Source organism: Penaeus chinensis, chromosome 31 (genome assembly GCF_019202785.1).
Source record: "Penaeus chinensis breed Huanghai No. 1 chromosome 31, ASM1920278v2, whole genome shotgun sequence".
Taxonomy (NCBI): Eukaryota; Metazoa; Arthropoda; class Malacostraca; order Decapoda; family Penaeidae; genus Penaeus; species Penaeus chinensis.
The window spans coordinates 25,273,612-25,294,604 of NC_061849.1; the positions used below are offsets into that span (position 1 = coordinate 25,273,612).

At 49.2% G+C, this 20,993-nt stretch overlaps 1 protein-coding gene across 9 annotated transcripts in view; it reads right to left on the reverse strand.

The window, feature by feature from the left end:
* Positions 1-438: 438 nt before the first annotated feature.
* The window catches only part of LOC125041704 (ecdysone-induced protein 74EF-like), a 412,339-nt gene continuing 391,784 nt past the window's right edge, over positions 439-20,993 (reverse strand). For 6 of the 9 annotated variants that reach the window (XM_047636920.1, XM_047636925.1, XM_047636924.1 and 3 more), the window contains 6 exons: positions 15,141-15,449; positions 12,370-12,477; positions 10,500-10,655; positions 3,987-4,340; positions 3,668-3,860; positions 439-3,530 (listed from right to left, as the gene is read on the reverse strand). In XM_047636920.1, coding sequence (XP_047492876.1) covers positions 3,422-3,530; positions 3,668-3,860; positions 3,987-4,340; positions 10,500-10,655; positions 12,370-12,477; positions 15,141-15,449 — 1,229 coding nt within the window. In that variant the 3' untranslated portion in view covers positions 439-3,421. The remainder of the gene's footprint in view (positions 3,531-3,667; positions 3,861-3,986; positions 4,341-10,499; positions 10,656-12,369; positions 12,478-15,140; positions 15,450-20,993) is intronic. The other 3 variants (XM_047636923.1, XM_047636926.1, XM_047636927.1) reach the window with 3 other exon arrangements.

Below are 20,993 nucleotides of genomic sequence, written 5' to 3' on the forward strand. Positions count from 1 at the left end.
CAAATTTTGAATCAATAGCTTCATCGGCAGATATTAGTATTATTATTATTACATGTATAGTGTTCTTTTAGAGATAGTTTTACATCTCACAGAATATGATAGGTAGTTATACCCTTTTTTACTTATAATTTGTGAAGGTCTTCATTACAATCTTATACACATTTCCACGACCATTTCCTTACCAGGGTCATTATCATTGTTACCAATATCTTTTCATGATTTTCATACACCGCCATCAAGTATTGCGATGAAACCTACTAAACACTCGTAATTGTTACCTGGATTATTGACTTTCCTTGAATGAGCTCGTAGGCGTTGTCAGGTAATCATTTCTTTCAGTCTTTCACCAAATAAGCTTGACAATTGTAACTGAAATATTACAACATTTTAAAAGAAAATTGCTTACATGTTTGCTTTGAGGGAAACTAAAAATCAGTCTTAATATCATTTGTTTTATTTTACACCTTAAAAATGGTAGTGTTGATACAGTGTGTAGTGTGAACACTGAAAAAGCTGCCGACAGAGGCCCGGGGCCGTCGACAAGACTGTACAGCGACGGTGCTGGGGCTGCCTCCCGCCGCCCTGGGGAGGGGGACCCAAGCCACCAGGGGCGGGACCACCTCGGAGCGCTGTCCGCCCGGCGGAGGGGCATGGGGCAAAGCTACCCATGGCGCCTGTTATGCCCAATCTCAACAGTGAAATATATGCACAAGGTAACTCATGTGTATGTCTTATATATATATCACATGTATATATATATATATATATATATATATATATATATATATATATATATATATATAAAGATGTGTTCGTAGATATATATATTACACAAACATACACATTCCTGACTGAATGTAAGGCATCTGAGTGTCATCCACGTCATAACGCGAAGTTACAACAGCTTGTGCAGTAGGGACAGCCAGCTCCAGCGTGCCGCCAGCCACCGCCACACTTTGTACTAAGAGAAGCCAACTCTCGGGTACACGGAGGACCAACACACGGACCACACGCTGCTCGCACTAGTGCTGGAGGACCACCAGGGAGGAGGGGCGAGGGAGGGACACCCGAGAGGCCCGTCCTTCAGGAGGACGAGGAGGAGTAGGATGGGGGGGGGGGGGGGGAAGTATGGGTGAGAGAAAAATAAATAAAAGGAGGCACCAGGGAAAAGGTGTGGTTTGGGGGACCATAGGTAGACGCAGGCACCGATAGAGGTCAGAGAACCATACTTAGGCAGGTCGAGGCACCACTGAACGACCAGTGCTAGGGACGCCCACGCACCAGGGGACCACAACAAAGGATGTGTAAAGTTCCTTCAGGATTTTTTTTTGTTTCTTAACTTCTTACAAAGGGTCCTTGCACTGGGAGTTTGGGGTCACCTCCCTCTACCTCCAGCGTTCGGGGCGGCCTCACTACTTCACACACAAAATAGGACATTACAAAAAAAGGAATGATTTAGTATACAACCAAAATGATATGTAAAACTATTTAATAAAACTGTAAATTTTGCGAAATAAGGTTGGTCCGCTGTTAATAGACATAACATAGCTGGTGTGAATAGTATTACAATAAAACACAACACCACAAATGAACTTACATTATTATACCTTAGTGATTTCCCAGTCGCGTATATCAAAACATTTAACTTATATAACAATTTAACAACGCTCGTAAAATATCATTAAGTATTCAATAAATAAATAGTGCTAAAAGAAAGAGTCTATGTTACAGAGGCGCGCGCGGAGGCCAGCACATTCCGCACCAGGGCGAGTTCCCTCAGAGATCCTAGGTCATCACATGCTCTGTTGTCTGCACTGCCCTCGAGTGCGTCCACGTCAAGCAGGGAGCTAGTCAGACAACTGGCTACAATTGTTTTATTTTTTTACGAAGTATTTGTCAGTTTTTTTTTTTAGTATTATTATATTCTTTCCATAGATGAAAATAGAGAGTAAAAATTTTTAAAGTATTAAATATATTCAAAATATATATGATATGGCTTTCTGTTTCATCACTTACAAAGAATTGGAACATGACCGTCTAATTGAGCACCGATTTGGACAACCTTCTTCAACTTCTATTTCTTTATGCCCAGATTGGTTATTAGGTTAGCTTTTTCCTAATCTTATTTTCTCACAACACTTTATGACTAATATCACCTTGGCTTTCAGGGTTAGTAGCTTCGGCCAATCACAATGATGCGTCTAGTACAAATTTTGTAGAAAATGGCAAATGGCATCGGAGTCATGTTTTTGGTTTTATATATATATAAATTTTGTTTTTACTATATATATTACATATATATAAAGAAGCGGAGAGCAACGGACTGGCTAAGCTGCAAGGCACTGTCCTTCATGCGTCCTCCCGAGCAAAGTTCGTTCCAAACAACAACTACAATCCGATTTCGGTGCCATTGGTAGGACACTGGGGATCTACGGCTTGACAAAAGGATTCGGACCCTTACTCTTGCAATACCACTTGAGCTGGCGATGCTTCTTGCTTCTTTCCTTCTCTTTCTCTCTCTCTCTCTCGCGCCCTCTCTCTTTCTCGGCAGGGTGTGGGAGAGGGAGATGGGAGGGGAGGCGTCTGGGTAACCCAGTCTTGGCGTTCTGTCGTTCCTAAGATCACTGTAGGTCCTGAGAGTCACTCCACACGACAATGGTTCTAGGTGGTGCTACGCATTTTCACTGATTCATATATATATATATATATATATATATATATAATGTCACTGGTCTGAGATACGCTACGATTCCGAATGGATCCAGTAGTAAGGGCGCGAGTAGCAAGTCACGCTCAAGGGATATTGTAAGAATGAGGCGCGGCTACGGACTCGTCTCACTACAACCTACACTGATCAGCCCTGTTTCATTGTGTGTCCGCGGGCTGCCTGCTATCACATTCTGGATGGGGTAGGAGGAGATTGAGCCTCACAGTGTTCGACACGGAGTCTTGCCACTTCGATTAAGAGGCGCATGTAATAAAATAATTATCATCATAATCTTATCTATATACTATTTACAAAACTCATGGCGAGTGATAGTCATTACAATATAGAGATTGGAGGCAATATATACAGAAATAGGCTACAGGAAGCTCAGTTCCTTTTCTCATAGAATATCTATATTACAAAAACTTCTTTCTTGAACGTCACGGGCTCTTCTTATTGTCGGAAGGAAACCATTGCGCTGAACGACGCAGGTGGCTGTGTTGTGCCTCGACCGCACCACCACCGTCGGGATCACTTCGTCTTGAGCGGCTGAGCCTCGGCAGGGCGCGTGGGCGGGAGGGCGCGGCGCCAGGTCGTCGCCGCGCTCAGCTCCTCGATGCCTTGCGACTGTCGACTCGCGCTCGGCCCGATGCGACTACTTGTAGCAAGCATTTGGCGACGGTCCATGACCCAGTGGAGTTTCAACTCTTCCGCTTACGCTCCGGTGCAGTCGATCTCGACGATATCCTTGGGGACGTCCACGAACTGGTACACGAGGCGCTGGCCGTCGACCTTGGCCAGGATTCCTCGCTGGTAGTAGTATCTGGGAGAGAAGGCGCGACATGAGCATCAACAGTTGATTTACCAGAAAATAGCAACATGAACTCTAAGCATAAGAACGTAATAACATGAGCTCAAAGTATTCAAAATCCGCCCCGCCGGAGAGGGACCGAGCCTCACCTGAGAGCGCGACCCATGGTCTCGTAGTTCATGTCGGGCTTGTTCTTGTGGAGACCCCACAGCCTTGACACAGCTTTGGAGTCCACAAGCTTGAACACGCCCTTCTCACGGTTGGTCCACTTGATGTACTTAGGACAACATTCCTTGTCTTGAAGCAGCTTCAGAAGGAACTCCCACAAGTAAGTTGTCGAGCCTGTTAAAAGAGAAGACGTTAGGAATCGAAAAAAATCGAAAAGATTATCAAGCTGAAACAAGAGGGATATTCCCCTAAAACATTTCCAAACACTATGAGCGGACAGACACCCAGACGAACAATTACCTTCTCTGCTCTTCCTCTTCATGCCCGGCTGCTGACCCTGGCCGTCCGCGGGCTTGGGTTTGCGCCCCTTCTTCTTCATCCTGGGAGGGAAGCCCATGTCGCCCAAGAAGAAGTCTTCGGCAGAGGACGAAGAGGAGGGGGACGCCGTGGAGGGAGCCGCGCCCATGCCCGAGGAGACCATGTGGTTCATGTGTGAGGCTGAAGGGCCAAGCAGGGGGGAGGTGAGACCCGAGGAGTGGCCGGTGTAATGAGGGGAGGTTACGCCGTACGCGGCGGCCACGCCTCCGGGGGAGCCGCCCTCGAGGTAGCCACCGGACACACCCACTCCGCCGTACCCGCCCATCACCTGAGAATCTGCAAGGAAGAAAGGAAAGGTTAAATTTCGTGACCAGGAATAAATAAATAAATAAATAAATAAATATATGCATAAAATACATTCATTTCCAAGACTGATTTCCGCCTACAGCATGCCATCACGACCTTCTCGAACTTCCCGAGGAGGAAATTCTTTAGCAACCAAACCCTGGGAAAAAGTAACACCGTGTGACCGTGACAATATTTCCGATCTCTCTCTCTCTCTCTCTCTCTCTCTCTCTCTCTCTCTCTCTCTCTCTCTCTCTCTCTCTCTCTCTCTCTCTCTCTCTCTCTCTCTCTCTCTCTCTCCTCATTCCCTCGAGAATAAGCCCGTAAGGACCAGTAAACTAAACGATTCGCCCGCATGCGGTTTTACCCCGACCGCGCGCAATGGGGGAGGGAGAGGGAGGGAGAGGGAGAGAGGGAAGATTGGATGGAGGGAGGGTGAAGGGCGAGGAGGAGTCGGAAGTCCACGGCAGGCAGGACAAAGGCGCAATTACGACATCCTATTAGCCACTTACATCGAGTCTTCACACACGAGGATGCGTCACGTTCGTTGTACGGGGGCAGGCAATTGAGAATAATTGAGTTACTCCTCGCTGGAGCGGCGTGAGCGGGAAAATGGACCTAAATAGCTCGGCCGACTAAAATGCAGGATGACTGATATAAACGAGTGAATGAGTGGTATATATTCACAGCATACATAAAGATAGACACATCGAGATAGATAAACATATATAGCTATAACTATATGGGTAGTTAGGGATACTAGCAACAATAATAAGAGGAAAAACAAACTTGAAAAATGTCAGACAAAACTCCTCAGCCAACAGATCTACAATTATTATTCATATCCATAAACATCCTCGGGTAATAGAAGTCTCCCTAATCAAGCGAACCGCAGGGAATGTTTCCTTTGAACTTTAGCAGAGTGTCTCCCGACCCCGTTTCCTGGGCGTTCCGGCCCGAGTTCCCGCCAAAAAGGTTGTGCTGGCAGCCGCATCAAGCATAGTTGCCACGACGGTATTTTTTCTCGTCCTCTCTTCAAAATTCCAATATTCTTTCCGCCGCGCTCGTTCCTTCGAATCTAAAACCCGACAGAGCAATCCCCCGAGACAAAGAAAAAAGAAAAAGAAGAAAAAAAAAAAGAAAAAAAAGAAAAAACAAACGGAAAAAAACTGCATTCCATCCGACTCATTTGCAAAAGAAGAAAAGGGTGACGAGCGGCGAAAAGAGGGCGCAATTTCCCGTCGCTTATCGTGCATCCCTGCTTGTTGGCCGAACAGGTGGTTGGGAAAACGATGTCAACGCGCTCGCTCAAGGTCGGCTCCGATGCCGGACTGGCTTGCGATATCCAGTTTATTAGCTCAAGATCCCTTTTCCTCCGCTTGTTGCAGGATAGATTGCTTGGCACGTTGCATGTATTTCGGCAGAGATAAGGAGGGATATATAATAAATGTCTTGTTCTCATTTTTTTTTTTTTCATGACGGAGGTTCATCATAGGAAAGAAGTTTTGCAACTCTCGTAAGCGTAAATATCCAGAAAAAAATATTCACCTACATTAATATCTTCTAAATTTCTAGAGTAATTCACAAACATCAAAACCTCCCATTAAAATAAAATAAAAAAAATACGAGCGTGATATATAAAATATTTTCACCGTATTTGCGAGCGATGATAACACGAAGAGAAGATGAAGATCAACCTCTGATGCTCGGTTGCAGACGCTGGTTCTGGAAGCATGAGAGCAATTTCCTGCACCTTGCAACGCGCGCTAGCCCCTCCAGGAAATATTAATAAATAATGATTTTTTTCTTTCAAAAAAAAAAAAATAAAAAAAATAAAATAAAAAAATAAAGTCTGAATTCAGATATTTCACTACTCACGAATTCATAATTGGGAAGAAAGATTCTTTTCATTTAAAAAACGCAACAATTTTATAAAAGGTCTGGACAATGCAAAAAGCAATAAAAAATAATCGTCTATATCACCCAAAACCATAACAAAACAAAAACAACTGTGAGGAAGAATGTCAGTGGCAAAAAGAATGAAAATAAAAAAATATTTGCAGAAAATATACTTAAGTGATATTCTCTTTCCATGTGACCTTGGGATTGGTCAATCAACCCGCCTAGCCCTTTGTTCCGACACCGGACAATCTAGCAGTCAGCCAATCACCGTTTAAGACGATTCCACCATCAGCCAATCAGCGACTGGACACGCTACCATCAGCCAATCATTGTTTACAGCGATTCTAAGCGCTAGCCAATCGGCGCATGAGTGAACAAATCGCCATCAGCCAATCAGTACTTTGGTTGATCTCGCCATTAACCTTTCATAGCGCGGGATAAGCTCGCTATCAACCAATCAGGCGCGGTGTTGTTTCGCCAGGGCGATGATGCACAAATTCAGAAACCTTCGGTGATTCCTCGGTCGGAGGGCAATATGGCAGAAAATTGGTTGTAGCGCATGAGCATATATAAATGTTTTCCCCCTAAATCTATTTGCCCGGCCGCTCGAAAACGCCGCGGACGCAAACAGCGCTGATGTACGGGTTTCCAGGGGGAATAATAATCTCCGATGGCCGATGTGCGCCCTTCCAAGGTGAGGGCATGGGGTCCGTAGGCAATAAATTTCGGGTGGAATGTGTGTGACTTTCTAAAGGTAACATTTATGTCTACTTGTTGCCGTCTTTTGGGAATCTTGGCAAAAAGGTCAAGAAAATTATCCAAAACATATAAAGAGATTGAAAAAAGGAGAGTTTGTGATGTAGGCTCGTTAAGAGCTGCAATCGCAGGTCAAAGAACCTACAAGGACAATGTCTCGACAATAATAGAATTTCACCGAGTTTATCCAGGCGATTATTTGGCTGCTGATGATGGAGACAGATCGCCACCACCAGCTGAGGGAGGGAGCCTGTCACGCCTTGACACAGATGGTGCGGTCAGTGGTGGTGGAGGAGGAGGTGGTGGTGGAGGATTGTGGTAGTTGCAGGAAAGATTCGCGGAGCTGTTTGTTTGAGGATGGGGATGGGTTTAGGGTGGAGATGGGATGGTGACTGAGGTGGAGTAGATAGTGGTGGCGGTGGTGGAGTAGGTGGTGGTGGGGAGCAGTGACTTGCTGACTTTGAGCGTTGCACCAAGGTCACCTCCACCACTACCTCCTACTCCCCCACCACAATCATCACCCTCTCCCTCACTCCCCTCCCCCCTTCCCCTTCCCCCTCCTTCCTCCTCTACCTCCTCCTCCTCCTCCTCCTCCTCCTCCTCCTCCTCCTCCTCCTCCTCCTCCTCCTCCTCCTCCTCCTCCTCCTCCTCCACCCCCGCCACGCCGCAGGATCAAGCACCTACCCAGATGTCACAACCAACGCACTACCTACTCACTGCTAACATTTTCACTGCATATCGTCTCTCTTGCAGCACTTGGCCCCGTTGGCGCGGACCTTTTTGCTTTCCTTATGCATGGGGTCTGCAACAATGGGCGAGGAAAAGAGGACAGGAGGAAGAAAGGCGGGAAGAAGACGGAAGGCGAGGAAAGGATGGGGTTGGAAAGGAAGGCTACGTAACGACAGGAAGGGAAAAGGGAGAAGAGTAGGAAACACGAGATGGATGGAGGAAGAAATGAAGGCGATATTCACATAAACCGAGACAAAGACGCCGAGGTCCGACGGAGCAGAAGCTAAAACAGTTATTCTTCACTTTTATGACGGAGAAGCCGTGACCTCCTGACGTGACCTAGCTATGATTATGAGACAGAAGGGTCGAGGCATGTTGTGGCCGCAGGCTGTCCAAGATACGACCCCCACTCCCCTTACCCCTACTCCCTATCCCTTCCACTACTTCCACCATCTCCCCCACATCCCTACTACCCCAAGTACCCCCGGCCCTTCCCACTACTTGCCCCCATCTCCCTCCCCTTACCCCTTACTCCCTCATCCTACTCCTTCCCTTACAACCCCACTCCCTCTCCCTCCCTCCGCGAGACGCCACGCTCCCACACGGCGGCGGACGCGAGGCATTTCCGTTATCCGGTGAGCAGGTCCCGCCGCGTGCAGTGAGGACGCTCCTCGGCCGCGCGGGAGATGCCGGCCGCCGAGGAACCTGTCTGTCATCGCGCAGGATCGAGTTGGTTTTTTTACGGCATTTCGATTTCGGGAGGAAGTGAAGCGTGTCCCTATTACATATTGGTCATTGGTTGAGAAACGTCCCGCTTGCAATCACTTCATTCGCGAACCTAAAGCATCTCAAACTCAAGAAGAACAGGTACACCGAGGAACAGGTCCATTTTGCACGGGCGAACCTGCAGTCTCATGCCAGGAAATCTTGTTTCTACGCCGACGTGCTGGCTGGCAACGGAACGGTGACGATCGCCAGAGAAGAAAAAAAACTACTCTCACTGAGGAAAGTCTTTGAGGTATTATGCCGAGGAACCACTTCTTTCTCTCACTCTCTCTATGCCTTTCTCTCTCTCTCTCTTTCACACACTTAGACTTCCTCGAGCGTTTTCACTCTCTCCTTCACCCTCGCTCCTTGCGCGACCCTACTCTCTCCTTCACCCTGACTAACTTGTGTGTGTATGTGTGTGTGTGTGTCGCCATGGAGTCTTCTGTGTAAGTAACCTCAATTCAACTCAACTTCGTCTGAACGTTTCCCCGTCTTTCCCTACTCCTTACAAAAAAGAAAGAAAAAACTTAGCGCACTCTCGTGACTCTCTCCTTCCGAGAATCACCTACGCCCTAAAACCACCCTTCAAAAACAACACATCCTCCTGCTTTCCACCCCTGCTGCACACACGCTCACACACACCCGTCCTCCCCCTCCCTCCTTCCCTCCATCGCGCTCCTGCACCGCCTCCCCCTGGCAGCAGCAGCGCCGCCGCCACCACCACAGCACCACCTTGACCCACATGGCGGGCTGCACCACTAACTTTCCCTTCCCCCGCCGCAATATCCCAAGGTTCCTACTCGGGCGTCATCTGTTTCCTCATTCCCTGTGTCTCTCCGCCCCTCGATCCCTCCCTCCCTCGTCGTCGCTGCCGACGCCGCCCGCCTCGCCTCTGACGCACGACGACCATCGCGATTCGCAGTAAAGGCCGACGCTTGGCCAAATGACTCCAAAGTGCATTGACTGATTGCAAGGTGAAAAGGGGGGAGGGGGGGAGGGGGGGAGGGAAGGAGGGAGGGAAGGAGGGAGGGAGGGAGGGAGGGAGGGAGGGAGGGAGAGAGAGAGATAGAGGGAGAGGGAGGGAGGGAGTGAGAGAGAGAGAGAGAGAGAGAGAGAGAGAGAGAGAGAGAGAGAGAGAGAGAGAGAGAGAGAGAGAGAGAGAGAGAGAGATTGAGAGAGAGAGAGAGAGAGAGAGAGAGAGAGAGAGAGAGAGAGAGAGAGAGAGAGAGAGAGAGAGAGAGAGAGAGAGAGAGATGGGTGGGAGGGGGGGGGGGAGAAATCCAAAGAACGGCGGCCATCGGTCCGCCATGATTGCAGCGTGCCACTAACGGGGCCTGAGGCTCTTTAGATCCATTACTATTGTTTGTTTGTTTCCCGGCACCGCGACTCGCCTGCGCTACGTGCGGAAGACTAGGGCGGGAGGATGGGTGGGTGTGGGGGCGGAGGAGGAGGGGGGAAGTTACTTCATCCGTCACGGCCTAATACGCTGTGAGAGGGCCGGGGGGAGGGGGAAGCGTGGAATGATTATAGGAAATAGTGATGCGTATGTAATCTCACAATTACAATCGACCCGTGACACAATTCCATCGTTTTTTTTCCGCATTAAGAAACAACCAAGGTGACGCGGCGAGAGTTGTCTCTGTCTCCCTCTCTTTACCTGGCCGTCTACCTATTCGGACTTGCCTTTCTCCCACGCTCTCTCTCTCTCTCTCTCTCTCTCTCTCTCTCTCTCTCTCTCTCTCTCTCTCTCTCTCTCTCTCTCTCTCTCTCTCTCTCCCTCTCCCTCTCTCTTTCTTTCTCTCTCTCTCACTCTCTCTCTCTCTCTCTCTCTCCCTCTCTCCCTCTCTCTCTCTCTCTCTCTCTCTCTCTCTCTCTCTCTCTCTCTCTCTCTCTCTCTCTCTCTCTCTCTCTCTCTCTCTCTCTCTCTCCCCCTCCACACTCGACTCTCCCACAAAAGTGAAACCTGTCGCTCCTGCCGGAGGTGAAGACTCGTACCTTGAGGCCTGGGGAAGGGGTTGGGGGTGTGAGGCGGCTGTGACGTGGACCGAATGTGGAGTTGTTGTGGAGAGTAGGTCGGGTGGAAGGACGGCAGGCCGCCTCCTCCTGCCTCGGCGCCCGACGACGGGGAGTCCGGGGTCCGGGAGCCACACACTGCAGGGAGGGCAAGAGGGGCCCAGTGAGTACACGGGCGGAACACAGCTGGGCTTTGGGATACTCTACTGAGGGGGGGGGGGGGGGGCGAGCTCCTCACTCGTCTTGCATTGCCAGAGGTTCAGGGGCGGCTCAGGGATAAGCAAGGGAGGAGCAAGTGAACTGATCATGGTTGATAAGGATTCTTGTCGACTGATCAACAAAGGCGATTGAAATTCATTAAAAACATCGATACAATGAATTACAAGAATATTCATAGAATGCGCTTGGGAAATAGCACCCAAAAACTCATGAGGACAAATAATAACAATCACACATAAAACAAAGACAAAAAATACATGTTTCACTAAGCGAGCACTCGTGACCCAAGGTGTCTCGTATAAGGTCAAGTAGTGGGAAGGTCACCAAGGGGGAAAATCCACAGCCACAGCAGAGGGCGCGGTCACAGTCTCAGCATCCCTCCCCCCTCCCCCCACCCAAAGGGCTCCCAAGTCATCCTACACCGTCTCAACTGACCATCTGCCAATCTCCCTGACCTGACCTGACCACCACTAGCCGCAGCGTGACCTCAGTCGGCGACACATTACTCTCTGCATCGGCGAGTGGCAACGCTGCGTCTTCGTCCACTTAGTCCGTCTGTCACTCAAACTCCCTCGTCTTTTTCCTGTTCGTTCCCTTTTCATCTTCATCTTACGCCATTCCTTTCCTGCTTCGACTTTCACGCCATCTTCTATACCACATCAACGTCTGCAATTATGTTTTCTCGTCTATTCTTTCCTTTCTTCACCTCCTTCTTCGTCTTCTTCACCTCCTCCTTCTCCCCCTTCTTCTCGTGGGAAAGGAAGTTTGTGTCTGGACTTAGGTAACCTGATCCATTGCGTACACAGGCCTATGTCTCGTGTTGCCTTCTTCCCTCCTCTTCCTCATTCTCTCTCTCTCTCTCTCTCTCTCTCTCTCTCTCTCTCTCTCTCTCTCTCTCTCTCTCTCTCTCTCTCTCTCTCTCTCTCTCTCTCTCTCCTGTCATCCCTTGAGTCAATGGAAAGAAGGAAAAAGCAGAAGTACAGAAATAAAAAGAAATTGCCGCGTTTTTCTTTTTCTTTCTTTCCTCGCTTCTCGCTTCCCATCCCTGTTAACGTTCATCCGTCTGTGAACCACATTCTGTCTCATCACTTCCGTCATTATCGCTGTTTTCCTCCCAGTCTTCCATTCGTATCTTTACTTCATCGCCTCCCCTTTCTCTCCCCTTCCATTATCCGTCCGCGTCAATTCCATTTTCATCCTCGCATCGACTATATTGTCCTTTGTGACGTCATTCAGTCCCGCTTGACGTCGGCGTGTTCGGCCCGAGGGGGGCTGTCGGAGGAACTAACGAGGCGGTCGCTTCTCCCACTCGCTTGCTCTCTTTCTCTCTCTTTCTCTCTCTCTCTCTCTCTCTCTTTCTCTCTCTCTCTCTCTCTCTCTCTCTCTCTCTCTCTCTCTCTCTTTTCAATTCACTCACACACACACACACACACACACACACACACACACACACACATACACACACACACAAATACATAAAAACACACGAACAAAACACAAACCACAAACACAGCAAAACAAGCAACACAACGGGGACCGCACAGCACGTCTGACAAAGGAAAATGCTACACTTCTACACCTCTACACATGGGAAGAATCTCCCGGGCGACGTGCAACAGCTGACGTGACGTACCTGTGAGGTGTAGTCTGGTTTTGGACTCGTCATTACTGGTGTGTCCGCTGGAAGAGTCCACGTCAGATACGCCTGAGTCCGCCGGCGAGGGGGGAAGGGACCCTCCTACTGGAAATGCAGAAACAGAAGAAACCAATAAATATCTTAATTAACAACTTTTTTTTGCTTTTGTTTTGTTTTAATTAATTTGTTCAAGGTGATAATTTTGTTCGTTCTTTGGAATTATTTGTTTTTCATTAGCTGCTTCCCCGGTCACCCGACCCGGTCTTGGTCTAAGCCTCCCACTTTAGTCAAGGTCGAGTTACCAGGTCACAAGTGTCAACAGAAAGACTTTACCGAGTCCGTGGCATCCGAAATCTGGCCTGCTCTCTCCTTACCCTTTCGCAAACCCTTTCCTTTCTCTTTACTCGTACCCTTTCATCTCCTTCGTCCATTCCCATTTAGACCCTCTGCTCCCTGATCTTCCTCCTTCTCTTCTACGCCTCCGCCCGTTCCTTCTTCTTCTTATCATCCTCAATTAACGATCACAGTTAGATAATACTCGCACCCTTGAGTTGGGAGTTAGCGAGGAGGCGCCGCGATCTCGACATGGCTTGTCTTGCTCCTGAGGGCTTACTGTCAAGCGCCGCTCTTTCCCTTAAGAACGCGCCTTTCAACGCCCACGCGCCCGCCGCGACGAGACACTCAGGGAAACGAGTTTTCGGCTTCCCTTTCTCCTCTTTCTCTCTCTCTCCCTAGGTCTAAACCCATCTCCTATCTATCGACACAGCTCATATTACACTGGCCCTGGCTCCTCGCCGCCCATTAGGAGCCTGCGGAACAATGGAGTGTGCGTGGACTGCCGCACTCTTTGCCCCATCATAAAAAGCCAAATGTCACGGCGAGGCGCCCCATCCGATTCCAGGGCCCATCAGGGCTGCCCAGCACAGCCCCCGCCCAGCCCGGCCGCCGTCGCAGTGCAGGCAACATTGTGGCGAGGTCAGGCTCATTTACGGCGGCCGGGTGCTGGTCGCGGCTCATTCCAGTACAGAGGGTACGAAGTGGAGGAGGTGGGAGGTGAGTGGAAGGGCGGGGTGGGTGGCTGGGCGGGGATGGGGTGAAAGAGGTGGGGTACAAGGGGGTTGAAGGAGTGAGGTGGAAGTGGGGTGAAGGAGGTGGAGCGGAAGAGGGTCGGGGGCGAGGGGAGATCAAGCAGTGATAAAGGGATGGAGGTGGAATGGACGAGGCGACGGGAAATGGGGAAAGGAAAGATGAAATAGGAAAATAGGAAAAGGGTCGGAGGAGCAAACACCACGGAGCCGACAGCCGAAGCGAAATGACCTGGATCGCAGATGCATCTCCCTTCGCATCGAAACAAACAAATACGCCAAAGACACCTGGAGACCAGCAATAAATCCCAACCAGGCCGTAACTCGCCCATAACCCATCCATCTAATCTTCGAAATCGGCCACAGCGCCTGCGAGCCCCACTCCCCCCGGCCCATGCTCCGAGGACGACCCTCCCGCCGGCGTCTCCTAAGGGCGACGTTAGCCTGCAGCCTCGAGCCGCCCCCGCATAACCTTCACTTCCAGTTCCAGTCCTTCCGCGCGTCTTTAAAAAGTGCGTCACAAGCCGCCAGTGACGTAACCGCCGCTATTTTCGTGTGGATCAATAGGTAACTTGGCGATCATGGCGGCGGAGGCGGCGGCGCGTCCCGCTTCTTCCGTGAGGCTTCGTTCGCGCTCGTCGCCTCCTCGCTCTTTTCCCCTGCCATTCTCTCTTTTTTTCCTGTCGTCTCTTCGAAGGTTTCATAACAAACCAGGAAGTAGCATAACGCAAGAACTATCAGAGGTCCAGGCGTGACAACGCTGGCAGAGTCCCGGCGCGAACGGAGGGTTCAGGACAGTCGTACCCTTGACAATACAGGCCACTCTCTATGACGTCATGACCTGAGTTGCCGCAAGGTCAATATTTATCCGAAATTCATCGTCGTGAATCGCATAATTCCGGCCGAGAAACATAAAACAGCGTTTTTCCCCCACGCATTAACAGAGGTTTACGATCACGGATCACGTTATACGAACATTCACCTGGTAACAACCGTAAAACGCGCCTTAAAGTGAAAACCACCCGGGCTCCCTAAATGACAAGCCGCGCCGTAATAAGCTTGTTAAAGACTTGTTTGTCGGATGTGTTGAAAAATAGAGCGCAAAAGACTTCCAGGAAAGGGGAACGTTGGCTTCTCAAAAGGGGGGAGGGAGGGGACCGAGGGCAAGGGGGAAGTGGGGGGAGCTCTGGAGTCTTGGATAACGATGTTACACTTGTTTTTGTTCCGGAGTGTGGAATGGCGAGGCGCACAAACTTCCCCGTTTTTATTTTAGACCCTTCGCATCTCATTTACTTGGCCATGGGTCACTAGGTTGCCTTCATTTCCTTAAGAATACGTGCATACAAAATATGTCTTACAAAACAAACAAATATATAAAGAGACTGATGCAGCAGTTGAAAAGAGGGGAAAAGAGAGAGGTCGAGTTGAGGGAAGATTGACAGGTGAATGAATGGCCGCATGAGTTGATGCGCAATTAGGCAGGCGACTGACTTAAGAGCCGGGGGAATGGGCTAATGAATGGGCGAGAGAGGGGAAAGGGGTCTGACCGTACATAATCACGGAGAGAGGAGAGGCGAGAAGAGGAAAAGCGATGATTAGAGAGAAGAAAAGTAAGACCGAAGCGAGAAGAGCGAAGGAAAAGAGAAATGAGAGGCAGGGCAAAACGACCGACAGTTCACTCACCGGAAGTGTTTGGCTGAGAGGCAGAGTAGGCCGTCCGATGTCCGGTGTGGGCGGCCGGGTGAGGGGGCGGGTAGGTGGCGCCGGGGCTGTACATACTACTGCTGTTGTTGTTGTTGTTACTTGAGCTCTGGAGGTGCGGCGGCATCTGCTGGCCCGACGAGAGGAGATCCTGCAGGAGCTGCTCCCTGGACCTGGCCACGCTGTTGTTGAGGTGGTGTGGGTGGTGGTGATGGTGGTGGGTGTGGTGGTGGTGGTGGTGCAGCGCGTCCGCATGGTGGGGGCCGACCACACGACCTCCATCGGTGTCAACTGGAAACAAAGAGAATAACAATTAGATATCGGACAGGTCATCGATCAAACACTTTGAAAAAAGTAGGTTCACAGATAACGATGAAGATTATCATTATAACTATCTACGGGGAAAATCATCATTACAATTATTGTCACACTTGCTGATCTCATATCCTTTACTGACATTATCATTATTATTGTTTCTGTCGGTTCAGTTATTGCTGTAGTTATCATTATCTTTGTATATAATTATCATCATTCTTAAAGATATTCATATCGTCGTAATGATCATTATCCTTATCATCAGCAGCAGCATCGCCAGCCTTCCTGGTCCCTTCCCTCATCCTTATCGCCGCAGTGACCTCGACCCGTGACGTGACGTGAGCGGGCTTGTATAACGCAGCCGCCGCCGCCGCCGCAGCCATGACCTACATAGATACAGTTACGGGACCTTGGGTCAGGCGGGCCGGCGCTCTTATCTCAAACGCAGATATCCATCCACGTCTCCAAGGTCGCCGGGTAAATAAACGCGCCTATGGTAGCCTACCTTAGCGCCTGCTAGTGTGTGTGTGTGTGTGTACACCAAGAGATAGTGAATGTGTGCGTACCGGAGACAGGAAGTAATCTATCTAAATTTATCTATCTATCTACCTATATCTTCATCAATCTATACTCATACGAACGCACAGCCACAAACATAAACACACGCCATCCCATAAAAGCCTGCGCGACGACTGAGAGGGAGGATCATGAGAGCACACACCATAAACGGATATGGAAGACCCCCGGAAATGTCTCCTGATTTCTCCAAGCACTTTCTCTCCTGGTCTTGGCCCCTCCCCTTCCCCCTACCCCGGGACCAGAATCAACAACCGTAGCACACCTGCACGAGAGTACACGCGCGAGTTTAAACGTAGCACGAGCTTATGCGTACACGTACGAGTTTATACGTACACGAGTGAGTATAAACGGACAGAACCACTGGCGATGATGCAGCGTGTGTTTCAACGAGACTTGCGTGCGTGACGTAGGGACATTTCTATGGAATCTCGTTGTGACGTCACATATTTCAAAGCGCACATACGCACGCACGTTCACATAAGACATTAAGACAGACAGATATAACAGATTGGAAGTGTTCGAAGTTTACATTTTAAATTATTATATATTCCTGTGTTCAGTGTGTGTGTGTGTGTGTGTGTGTGTGTGTGTGTGTGTGTGTGTGTATGTGCGCGTTTTAATGCTGAGTGCATGCATGCGGGCGCAATCACTCGCACACGTTGCCAAACACCTGTATGCGAGTACGTGAACGTGTATGCGTGTACGTGAATGTGTGCGCATGCGTGTATGTGTGTGCGCGTGTGTGCGTACGTGCCGGGCGAGCGAGAGTGAAGGTAAGGGAACTGGGTCGCCCTGAACTAGACCCAGATCTTCAACCCCGTTACAAGGACCAGGACCCCGCTATTGCCGACCCTCTTACAGGAAATCACCGAGGCTCAAGTTTGCTTTTTTCGTGTTTCAAATTTTCCACTTGCATAAATTTGATAAAAAAGGGAGAGACTTGGGGGAAGGGAAGGAAAAAAAAAAAGAAAAGACAAGACAAATAAGCCATGCAGATATCTTGGCCTCATTTAACCCCGCCAAAAATACATAAAACAAACACAAATAAAACCTCGAGACAAGTTTACCAAGAAAATGAATAAGAGCAAACGAATTAAAAATGCCCCCCAAAATAATAATAATAATAATAATTAAACAATAAAAAAATAAACCTAAATTTGTTAGGTTATTTAACCCGCGAAGACAAGTGCCGGCGCAATGACACAGGAATCCTGGCTTTAGATTTCGTGTAAACAATGATAAATCGTGATAAGAAACCTATGATGCAACGACTATCATTCAAGATAAAGCAAACCACGAGAAAGCCTTCCCTCCTCTCTTCTTCTCCCCTCTCTTCTTTTCTTCCTCCTCCACCTCCTCCATCTACGAAAAGAGGAAATACCGAAGAGGAAGAGGGCGCGGGGGAAACTCAAGATTGGAAGAAGCAAGGTGTCACGCGACCGAAATAACAATAACAACCATAACAACAACAATAACAATAATCCCTTAGTGATACAACGTGTACCGAGCACAACAAACATTGGGACTTCCTGGGAGGAGACTGTGGAACCATTGTGGGGGGGGGGAGGTTCTGAAGGAAGAGGGAGGGGGTAAGTTACTGGAAGACGGGGGGAGGGAGAGAGTGAAGAGGGAAGGGGTTACCTTACTGGGATCGGGGGAATGAAAAGAGAGGGGAGGGAAGAGAGTGGGGGTACCTTACAGGAGGGAGAGGGAGGGAGGGAGGAAGGAAAGAGGGGGCTGGGGTTACCTTCCTGGAGTAAGGGGTGAGGGGAGAGAGGGAGGGGGGAGAGAAGGACCCCATTGGAAGCCATAATAAAAGGAGCTTGGTGAAACCCTATGAACTCTTTGCGAAACAATGTTCATGTTGCGTCACCGGCTCTGCTACCTGAAGGCCGTGTGACAAGAGGAAGTGGAGAAGGATGTGGGGGTTATGAGTAGGAGGGGGAGGGGGAGGGGAAGGGGGAAGGAGGAGGAGAGAAGAAAGAGAGAGAGAAAAAAAAGGTGGAGCAAGAGGAGACAAAAATGCGAGTGTGAGAGGAAGTCGATATGGATGTGGGGGTATTAAGAGATAATAACGAGGACGAAGGAAGGGAAGAGGAGAGAACTGATAAAACACCCACACATGAGCGAGTCGGAGAAACAGACTCGCTGTGTTGTAAACTACGCTCACGATCTCATCCTCTTGCATCAGTATTCTGCATTTATTTCGTTGTTTTAATCTCTATCAACAGTGTTCAGTATTGTGTTTTGTTCATCCTTTGCTCACAGTGCCCGTCCATTGCGCAGAGATACGGCGGCAGGCCGTGGGACGAGCTGATAAAACATATTCGGCATTCATATCTAGTCCCCGAGTGTGGTTATCACGCGTATTATGTAACATAAACACCTTGGCCCGCACATACGGCCAATGCATATTACTACACGCATCTACTGCCACGTATTTTCTCTCTCTCTCTCTCTCTCTCTCTCTCTCTCTCTCTCTCTCTCTCTCTCTCTCTCTCTCTCTCTCTTTCTCTCTTTCTCTCTCTCTCTCTCACACACACACACACACACACACACACACACACACTGCACAACCCACCTTCAATCACCCCTCCCCCCATGCCGAGAAAATCCCTGCAAAGCGCCACTTCAAACCAGAAAACACAGTGCATGTCACCGCCACTTCCAGCAGCAATGGGGCCATCAGCTCTCCACGGCAGCAGGGTACATCACTTCCTCCCCACTCAGCAGGCATTAGCCAATCTTCCCGTTCAGGCAACTCCCCAAAACAGGTCAGACAGAGTAACCTGACCAATTTCCGTGACGAGGAGGTTGTTTAACACCTCCGCATCTGCATGTTGCTGCCACATAGCTGAGATGTTTGTTATGTGGTCTTCCTTTTCGTATTCGGTGTTCAGCTGCTGGTGCGTAATCAGCGGTACTATGTATGGGATGGTTTCATTCCGTGTCGAGAATGAGATGTTCTTTCTTCTCTCTCTCTCTCTCTCTCTCTCTCTCTCTCTCTCTCTCTCTCTCTCTCTCTCTCTCTCTCTCTCTCTCTCTCTCTCTCTCTCTCACACACACACACACACATATACACACCTGTTATGAATCAGCCCCCAGGACTGTCCGAAACACCTGTGTTTTATGGCTTGACATCACGCGCAACAAGTGCTGGCATTGTCAAAGCTCCCAAACTTGACATTACCTACCGCCAAATGCCACAAATAACACACGTTTAGGCATCACCATGACTGTCGTTAGCATCAGTACTGTCAGCATCATGCATGTCACAATCATCGCAGTTTTCGTAATGACGACCATTACTGTTATTCCGTGTTTTGTTGCTGTCACCCTGCCATTCCCCCCCTAATAACCGCTTCGTCACTGTTCGCACAAAAGTCTCCATCATTTAGTGTACCAGATAGTCTGCCAACCACCGAGTGAGAAATACAATCTCTCTCTTACCATTCCTCCCTCTCCCTCTCTTCCCCGTCTCCCCACTTCCCCAAAGTGCCGAAGTACTTTTTAAGTGCTACCCTCCCCAGCTCCCTCTGCCCACCGTCCCCCTTTCTCCTCGTCATGTACCCCTCTAGCACATGCACAAGTTCTATCCGTTCATCATAAGATCTCTGCTCGAGACTGCCCCTCCTTACCCCCTCCCTCACCCCCATCACCATCAAATCCACCTTCTACCCCACCCCATCCCCCACCCCTAAACACTGAAACAAACGCCAGATTATGTGCACATGCCGGGTGTGTATACATGTACGTCCATGGGTGACCTTATTACCTTAGTGACGGCGCTGTAGAGATACTTTCACCAGCAGTACGCAACCCCCTCCCCCTCAAGACACAAGGCCGTCTGCCCCCCACCCCCACTATCCCCCCACCAAACCCGGCCCTCATAGCTGCTCCCGTCCGCTGGGAGACTTTTTTGTTAGACCTCGACGTTCTCACTTCTTTTGTTTGTTCGCCTTCTTAGTCCTCCGGTGCATTCCGACGCCTCTGTCTTCGCTGCGTTTTTCTTTCTCCTCCATCCTTGCCATTTGCCCTTTCGTGATTTTGTTCCCCGTTTCCCTCTTCTTCCTGATTTCCCTTTCTACGTTATTTCCCGATCCTCGTTCTCAGAGAAGGGGACACGAACGCGGGTGTCGTCAGGCCTGGCTAACCATCTCTTAGAAAGAAGTGGATGGAAAGAAGAGGAAGACTGGGGTGGAAGTAGTGGGGTAGGAAGAAATGCTGCAGCTCCAGGGGGTGGAGTAAGAGTAGGAAGTGGAGGAGATGGAGGAAAAAGAGAAGAGAAGGAGGAGGTTGGAGAGTTACGACAGCCACTTATGTCGACCGTCACGCACAAACGTTACGACACGCTCATAACGACCAGACGTAACACATACTAGGCCACGTAGCCTCCGCGTGTTCGCCATGGCTTTCGGTTTCACTCTTACATGTCTGTTCGACCCTTTGGAAGTATGAACGAAACAAGAAAATCACAACAAAACAAAAACAGCAATAACTTTAATAAGAAGAAAACAGCAACAACGACCACAACTAGAACAATATCAATAATAATCATCATCATAATAAAAATAATAACAACAATAATAATACGGAACACTCAAAGCACCAGGAAAGAAACTGGGGCAGATTTCCTTGTGGCACTGGGCCGTCACTGCTTCGCCAAGTCCCAGTACATTCACGCACGCTGCGGCATACACACATAAAAAAACTCCCGACAAACCAGAAAAACAAGAAGGAAAAGAAGGAACACAGAATAAAACAAATAAACCCTCCCTCACTGAACCCCCTTGAACCCCCTGACTTGCGCAAGGGCTCTCCTTAATGCTGTGAAGAAAGATGAGGTTCACGGGAGGGGGCACAGGAAGGGCAGGGGCAGGGGTGGGAGTGGGGTTTGGGTGGGGTATAAGACTGACTAGACATGACTATTGGATCACAGCA